General features: G+C 47.9%; 1 protein-coding gene across 1 annotated transcript; it reads right to left on the bottom strand.

Annotated features, from left to right (window-relative positions):
• Positions 1–3,474: 3,474 nt before the first annotated feature.
• LOC124670742 (putative RING-H2 finger protein ATL49) lies at positions 3,475–4,752 on the bottom strand. The gene has a single exon (XM_047207220.1). It carries the CDS (start codon positions 4,750–4,752, stop codon positions 3,475–3,477), a length of 1,278 nt encoding a protein of 425 aa, XP_047063176.1.
• Positions 4,753–9,274: the final 4,522 nt, after the last annotated feature.

The raw sequence follows: 9,274 nt of genomic DNA, 5'->3' as shown, positions 1-9,274 counted from the left end.
TTGAGTCGTTTTGGTAATGGAAATTCAGGTGGGGAGTAACCCCCCCCCCCCCTCGTTGAAAAATCAAAAAATCTCAATAAAGAAAATAAATAGCTAGTACTGCCAAAAACGCATTTCTCATGGAGCCGATTATTACCGGTCAATCATCCATCGTCCGCACCCATCATGATTCCTTGTTGTTCCTGCATCACTCCCATGAATTTCTGAGTTTGCGTCCTTTTTCCATGTTTGACCAATTTCAGTCTGGTATGGATATATACCGCCCATTGAGAAGTTACCTTGGGAAAAAAGTGAAGAGGAAAAGAGGGAAACCGTTGAGTCCGAGCTGAGAGCCTTTTTTGCACCGAAAGTGTCAGAGATACCTTTTGAGAAGACACTAGATCCGGTGAAAGTTGTGCGTACCATTGAGAATCTATATGACCCTATACCATCGCCGCCATCTGATTATAGGCGTTACATTGAAAGGTCGTTTGACAAGATGATCGAGGCGACAAAACCCGTTCAATCGGGTGTCAAGGAGATAAAAGGGATACACCAAGTCTACCAGCTCGGACAACAACCCGTTCAATCGGTCCCCCCTCTGAAGGTGTTTGACGGGAAGGCCGTTCAAAGTTCTCTACAAAACACAACTGATTACGCATTCGCTGAACTACCATATAAATTTGTTCAAGGGAAAGATTTGGTCGAGAATCTCAGGAAGCTACCAGCACGTATGCGTAATTTGCATTCGTGGTACCTTAATCCCTCAAAGGGAGGGACCGAGACTATCATGGTGCGAGTTAGGGAAGAGCACTACTTCCAGGAATACTGCGTGAACGTTGACTTCAACGAGCTTTTCCAGTTATACAATCTCCGGGCCCTCGAAAAATCTATCATCAGTTGCTATTGTCTGTAAGTGATTTATTTAATTTGACAAGTCTTTAGCTCAGCTCGTTCATTGTCTGCAAATTATAATCTTTTGTGCGCTATATTATGCAGATCGAAGATGCTCGAATGCAAAAGGGACGAAATCACGAACATTGGGTTCATTGACCCGGACACAATGCATGTTAGAACCATAGAAGAACTCCTCTATAACAAGGATATACCGGAGACTTTGCTAAGATTTTTGAAGCGACAACGTGACAAAAGGCTAATAATTTGGCCTTACAACTTCCAGTGAGTTTTACTGTCTTATAACACATTATATTTTGCTCACCGTATGTCAAAATTTTAACTGATGACTTATATATATGACACTACATATTTAAACGTGCGTAGGTTTCACTTTATTCTTCTCGTCATCAAAATGTACGATGGAGAAGTTGAAGTCTTTGACTCACTAAGCAAAAATTCAGAACTATACAAGTCTTGTTTTCTTATTCTCAGAAGGTAATTTCAATTCTTATTGGTTTGTTTCGTTAATTTCCTGCTATCAACTAATTGATAACTCTTTTATGCATTTTCTTTTGTCGGGCAGCGTATGGAAAACTTTCATCAAGAAAGATAAGTCCCATGAATGGCAACCGAAGCTGCGATGGCGTGCGAAAATAAGTAGTACTACCTAGGTCCACACACATTTATCATACTTGACTATTGTTTGATTGAATTATATTCTTGTAAAGAAATGCCCGCAACAACCACAAGGGACTGATCTCTGTGGATACTACGTTTGCGAGTACATCCACAGAATTGTCAGCGAGAGAACGAATAATGAAAGAAATAAAGAGGTACGAAAACAATATTCACAAATTTATTTTCTTATCATAAGTTGTGCTAAGTTTCAGTAATAGTTGTTTGATTGTGATTTGATATATATATACACACACACATAGCTCATGTATTCATTTGTATCTTATTCTTTTATAGTTGGCAAGAAAGCGGAATAAGCTCTTAATCGAGGACCGCTTCATAGCAATAGGCGAGGAATTGGTGGGATTTTTCCCTTCAGGACGTCTTACCACCATTCGCAGAGTACCACTACGAATGAAGATGTACATGTTACATATAGTTTGAGTCGGAGAGTACCACTATGCTACATGTAATAGACATATATAGAGTACGCCTCGGAGAGTACCACTATGCATGAAGATCGATCTTCATGCATGTACTACTTAATTTGCGATCTTATGCAATTACATGTGTGTTATATTATATGCACCAATTTGATATGCATCACCTTGATCTTCATGTACTACCTAAACCCAAACGCGTTTCTGGTGCATCGACGCGATATGAAACGGTCCGATACCCCTAACCCCCTCCAAAAACCGTAAACCCTGAATTCTCTGCCGCGGCAGAGATTCATGCATTTTCTCTGCCGCGGGTGGCAACCTTTGGTACCGGTTCGTATTGCTCTCTGGCCCTGAGCTCTCCTGGTGGCCCACGCGGAGGCCCCTTTACCGGTTCATAAGGAACCGGTACGAAAGGTGGGGGGGGGGGGGTACGAATGCCCCTCTGGAACCGGTACGAATGGACGTTTCTCCACTAGTGATATCTGAAGTTTAATTAAAATCGCAATAAAATCTTGTAGAATTTAATTATTGTAGAAGCATGATAAATAGATTCCCCACATATTTAGACTATTTCAGTTATTCTACAATTAAAATGACGATTTTTCAAAATATTTTTGTGAGATTCATCATGATTTTAATAAAAATTGAAATGTATATCATATCAAATTGAAATGGGTCAAACATGGCAAAATGACACAGCCCAAAATGAGCGCGGGTGGTGGATGAATTGACCGAAGAACGGGCTCCGTGAGAAGAATGTGCAAGTGCAACTACTGTTGCAACAGCCTGTAGACGAAATACCAATCAGCGTACTGTAGCTCGCAGAGTCCACTAACTCCAGACGATCCGTTAGAAGAACAGCTCACGAAACTAACCCAACATGGGAAGAAAAGAATTTGAAACTTCCATTCCAGCTTCCTCTCACCTACTCATCACATGCAGATGCACATCAGCACATGCACAGGTACCTGATTTTTGCAAGTCAAATGTGCCACACCATAACACCATTAAATGCTAATTATGAGTTATGACAGTGAGACACAAATCAGTAGGGACATGACAAATCACAAAAACAATGTTAACCATCCAGGCAGTGCACCTGACAAATCTGAACTGGGAAGTTGCATCTTCACAAAAACAATGCAAACCATGCTTCTTTTCCTCATGAGTAGCTTCCAAGTTCCTTCAATTCTATTGTAGAGTACTTCTAATGCAAATCATCACTATAGCTTACATATGAATTTTCCACAAAACTTTTTGAGAAATCCATCTCACAATGCAAGTCACAATCAAGAAGAATGTCTTTCTACTTTGCTACGCGTGTGTCAATTCCTCGTAGTTGTAATGTAACAACGAAATTCCTGTAACTATGATCATTCTGAACAAAAAAAAAAACGAACAAAAACAAACCAATCTTCTCTGTTCGTAGTGCAAACTGAAGTTGAAGAAGAAGAAGGACAAATGCAAAATCAAATGAGGCTCAAGAATTGCTTCCACCGCTGCCGCTCGGCTGCCACCCGCCGGCGACCCAGAGCGGCGTCGTCCTCGGGGACGGCGGCCTCCTCTCCGCAACAGACGGAACGGCATTGCTGCCGACGTTTCCTGACTGTGACTCCACGTCCCGAGGCTCCTCGTTTACGCCATCATGCCTGCTCACCTCGGACATCGCCGGCCACCGGAATGACACCGAGCGCCTCGAACTGGCCAATGTCCGGCCATCTTGCTTCTTGGCTGGTGGGACCATCCAGATCTTGGACGCGGAGAAGCTGTCCTTGCTTAGCCGCGCCGTTACTACGGCGCCGCCGTCGTCGACGCGACGTGTTCCGGCGTCCACCGGTGCGGCAGCCTCTTTCACTGCCGTTTCCCACGCCCCTTTCTTGAAATCACACTCCGACAAGTGCCGGCGCCGGGATCTCGGTCTCTGCTTCTTGGGCGTCTTGACGGCGACGCGAAGCGCGGCGTGGTCGTCCATGACGTACTCGTAGGATCCCATCGATAGACATCGCCTCCGTCCGAGGTCGTTTCTGCTAGTGGCTTCCACGGCGAGCTCCCCGGAATCGGCATTGCCTTCGTTCAGGCACCGGAGCTTGCCGAGCTTCACCTCGACGACCTCCTCCTCTACCTTCGGGGACCCCTGGCTGTCGACCACACCTGGCGCGTCGCGGTCCGTGGCCGTGTCGGCGTGGCTGTCGTCGGACTCGAGGACGAGCACGATCGGGCTGGACGCCGGCGATGGGTTGTCGGCGAGGACGCTGCCGCGGCAGAGCGGGCAGGTGGAGTGCGAGAGGAGCCAGGCGTCGATGCAGGGGACGTGGAACGCGTGGCCGCACGTCGGCAGCAGCCGGAGCGAGTCTTCCATGCCGAACTCGCACAGGCACACCGCGCAGTCGAACGGGTCAACGTCCTTGCGCTTGCCGGCGCCAAGGATCGCGCGATAGACGAAGACGGGGAGCGCGTCGATGAAGGCCTGGTCGACGCCGGCGTCGTGGAGGTGGAAGAGCTGCTGGAGCTGGCCCTGGAGCGCCGTCGGGCTGCTGCCATCGACGTCGCCGGCGGCGATGCGCAGGCGCCGCTGCCGCGCTCGGCGCAGCCGGAGGATGTTCTGCACCAGCAGGTTGAGCAGGCCGAAGATGAAGAACACCATGGCCAGGATGGCCACGATGAGGAGCACGCCAGGACTTAGCTTGGTCTGGATCGTGTCGAGCACGGAGTGCGTAGGCGGCGGAGCCGCGGCGGTAGACGACGACGAGGCGTCCATGGCAATATGGTAGGTAGGGAGGCGTAGCCTTTGCCGTGATGTGTGCCCCCAAGATGGTAGCTAATCAGCTACGCATGGGGAGGCGATGGGGGAAGGCCATGGAGATTAGTACTGATACTAGGTGGTGGTTAAGTTATTTGGAGGAGATCCCAGGACGAGATGCGGCGGTGAAACTAGTGCAGAGGGAAATCAAAAGAGATTTAGCTGTCAAGCTATTCTGAGAGCAGGGTAGCAATGTTGCAGTGATACAGACCGCTGACTGACCAAAGCTGCCTATCTGCATCCGGGTACTAAAATTCAGGGTGCGTATGTTGCAGTGCTAGTTTCATATGTGTTGGGTGTTGGGTGTTCGGAGTTTAGGAACCATGAACGCATCCTACGGAAGCAAGCAAGCAGCACGGTGTTAGTGGAGTAAATTACATAAATCTACCACAATTGAGACAGTGATAATGGGTTAGTACCATTTTTAGATTTTTTTGCTAAAAACTGCAACTTCTGAGATGACCAACAACAGATCACGCAAACGGTTACTTGATAGCAGTTTAAGTGAGGAGGGCCCACTGTGCTTACTAGACCAAACGGCTGTTTCTCCCGTTAGGGCCTGGAGTTGCTTATGACAGAACCGAGACGGCGGCCGCTGCATGAGGCTGTCGAGAGCCTAGTCGTCGTCGCTAGAGATCGCTAACATGTTCCACCAAGTCTCCTTCCATAGCGGCACGGGGTGGCTTTGACCAAGGGTGGCGGCCCTCCTATTTTGCTCGGCTGTAGTGGCCTACGCGGTTGTTAGGGCGGCGCGGGGGTTAAGCTTGGAGGCGTCCTGCCATCTACTTGGTGGTGCTCGGCCATGGTCTCCACGATATCTTGGCGGGGCGGTGCATCCCAAGATCGGCCACGTCAGCGACACACGGGAAAGCGATGGGGCTTGCATGCTGGTGCCGGCTGGACCTGGTCGGGAGTGGCCGGGCTTGGCCTCCTAGTCAAGTCTGTTGACTAGTTCGAATAAAAGTAGCGGTCCTAGGGTTCCTCTCGTACCAAGACAAAGATCTGTTGGATGCTTGTCCTCCTTGATCTGGGCGAAGTGTCGGGTTTCAGAAGGCCCCGCTGGCGAACTCCCTTGGGCGCCTCATGCCTGAAGATTGCTGGATCGAATGGGATTCAATCGTGTGCACCCATATTTTATCCAACCGTTTAGTTTAGGAGGGAGTGACGCGAAGTTATGCTATATGTTGTCATCATGGGACATGTCTTTTAGTTCCATGGTGAAGTCAGAGGCGGAGAATGATATGGGAGTCATGATCTGAGGAATAGGAATGGTGGTTCGAGTATTTACGACAATGAGGAACTTACCTATATCTCGATGAGAGGCGACAAAAACTCTTTTTACCTATTGGGTAATCATTCGGGTGATGATGGGCGCTTGTGCACTGTTTTCTTCCTTCAGGAGTCTCCTTTTGAGAACTTGGACTTTAAGTGTTGTCTTGGTGGTGTTTGGGCTATTGCTACAAAGATTGGAACATTGTAGTGAGACTTTTCTTTTTCAGCTTCTTTTTTTTTCTTGGTTGAGTGCATCTGTACTGCCATTACGGTATTGCGTTGTTACAGAGGTTGGGTGTAATTGGTATTTTCATGATATTAATATATTTCCTTTATTGAAAAGACACAAAAAGGTGAACTATAAAATTGGAAACAACCGTTCCCGCCAGATTTTTGAAACTAGTTTGGATGATTTCTTCTAATTATACACATAATTTACATACTTAGTGATGATACAAAAGGGGAACTAGTTCCTACACTAGTTCTTATTTTCTTGTGAAACTAGTTCGGCACGCGATGAGAAGGTGGCAGTGTTCTTTCTCCATGTTGGTGAGCGTCACCTTGTCCACGTCATCGTCTGAGTCGGAGGAGGGAACCGTAGGTAGCCCCATTTGCACCATGGGCCGCACCACCCTCGATGTCCTGCCTCGTCGTCATGATTGCATGGAATGACCCCCGCCCATGGGTGGTAGTTTGGGTATCGCCGTGAGAGGGTGCCACACTTGGTCGGAGATGCCCGCTCTGCTCGGCAAGGTCTTCGGCGCTTGCCTCGCCGACGATCAGCCGCCTCTGCGAGGTGAAGAAATACGGCCGCCACCATCTGAATTGGCCAACGCCATTTCGCACATAAGTAGATTGGAGGGGTCTACCCTCGAATCCGGAGGTGATTGGTCGAATTCAACTAGAATCGACGACGACGGGCTATGGTCGCAGACGGATGTGGGGGTGAAATGTCAGTTTTTACCGCATTTTACCGCGAAAAGACAATGATGTATCCCAAAGTTCACTCCTAGGGAAAGCTAATCTCCTTTGAAGGGGTGTGATGGCAGAAATGGTCCCCTCGTACTAGGGCTCACCTTATTCTCCTCTTGACCTCACACAATTCGAGATGGCTCGACAAACTATACATTGCACTTGGAGGTGGCAATCGAACCTTTACAATAGAGGTTGGGTCGATCTTCACAACTTAATTGGAGGTTTCCTAAATTGTAAAGCTTCATGGCTGAAGTTTTGATAGATAAATTTTTGGCACCATCAAAACATGCCCTAGGTACCAACTAGGAGACCCTTACAATACACTATGAATTAGAGTAATTGGGTCGATATATCATAGAAAAAGATAAAAAGTAGGGGATAACCTCAGAACATTCATTCATACCACCAATGTCGTGATTGAACCAGACGGTGTTTTTATCGTGTGCTTCCTCTTTATACGTGTTTGTCGATGCTAGCAGCGTGTCTCGTGTCGCGGTTCCTGTTGTCCAATCAGACCTCATGTACTTTCGGTTCAAATCCACCAAACGCTTTGGTCAATCTGTTGCAACTGGTGACCTTTGGGTTCTGGTTTTGCTTCATGTAGAAGATGGCAGGGTCTTAACATCCCCTCGTACTTGAGGAGAGATCTCCCCCAAGTTTGTGTTGGGGAAGCAATGTTGCATCTAGTTCGGGTCCTCCCATGATGTTTCAATCATCAACAGATCAAACCAGTGTACTCGCCTTGTTGTTGGAGATCATCATTGATAGTGCGACAACGTAGGGATGCAGACAAGTAGGACGAGCAGGGGCCACTACCCCATATGGCCATGATTTTCTTAAGAAAGATACTAAGATAGCCATGTCTACCCATTGCATATGGTGTTTCAGCTACTTTAGCCACCTCATACGGATCACAAGACTAATTTGTCTAGCTCCGCCCCTTAAGCTCAACTCATGGCTCCATCGTCCCTGCGACAACATGTACCTAACAAATCCACAATTATGACGAGTTGGTCATCATGAACAAGAAGAGAATGTGACCTTGTAATACATGGGAGAAGAGCTTTCCTGAGTTGCAACACATTACACATGCATGACTTAATGAGCTTGCGAGTTTTCAAGTAATTGAACTTCACATGCCAACAGTACCAACTAGGGGATCCTCACGATACATTCGAATTAGAGGAATTGGATTGATAATTTCATTTTTTATTAATTTTAGGACTACTTCTGGTATTGATGATTATTAATAGATCAGTAGATTTTTCACAAAAAAAAAGGAAGAAACTAAGAGCAACATCATTTTTTTGACATGAAACACTGGTAGACACAGCACAATCATCGTTCACCAGACGGGTGGCAGAATCAAGGTAGCTCGAGATCCATAACACATGGTCTTCATGAGATACACCTACATCCAAAGTCGCAAGCTCATGAGCCGGCTTGGCATACTCCACACAAGCATTGATAAAACACATGTTTAGACGAAATTTCATGTCACTAAAGAGAACTCGCCCATCGTCCAAGATCATACTCGTTTGATGACAAAGCATTTTTCACACGTTTTTGCTTCCGTACGCACCCACCACAAACTCGCCAAACCGCGAAAACACGTGGACGGTTAGGATTCGGTCATACCGATTCGGGTCTGGGGGCATGATCGTCATTTCCTGTGGACTTCGGGTTTGGCTGGGTTCGTATCAGCCCACGTACAAGCCCGTATGACCCATACCTCTATGTATTATACGCCTACGTGTCCACGTGCCGCCACGACGGAACCGCCGACATATAAATGTCTTTCTCCCCTGTCCTCTTCACCACATCTATCCAAAGCAAAAGCAATCCCCAAATCGGGCAAAAAACCCTAGGTCAAGAACAGCAGAGCTCGCTCTCGTGCTCGTTCGCGCTCGTCCATGGAGAGGGAGAAGGGGAAGGAGGGGAAGGGCAAGGAGGCGGCGGTTGAGGAAACCCAGTTGGCCGCTTCATCGGCGGGGGGAGCTGCCCCGGATCCGAGCTCCGCTTGGGGCCGGAGGACGGTGGCTGCACCGGCGAGCAAGAAGCGTGCGCACGAGACGAGAGGCGCGAAGCGGCGGCGCCGGAAGAAGAATCGGAAGAACCGCGAGAGGCGGGAGAGGAAGGCGGCGGGGAAAAGATCAACAGCCCCGACGACGTGCCCACCTTCGACGAATCCGACTCCGCCGACCCGTCCGAGGTAAATTTCTCCGCCGACCCC

The sequence above is a fragment of the Lolium rigidum genome, chromosome 1, assembly GCF_022539505.1.
Source record: "Lolium rigidum isolate FL_2022 chromosome 1, APGP_CSIRO_Lrig_0.1, whole genome shotgun sequence".
In the NCBI taxonomy this organism is placed as follows: domain Eukaryota; kingdom Viridiplantae; phylum Streptophyta; class Magnoliopsida; order Poales; family Poaceae; genus Lolium; species Lolium rigidum.
The sequence above is the reverse complement of the archived record's forward strand: the minus strand, read 5'-3'. Positions and strand labels throughout refer to the sequence as shown.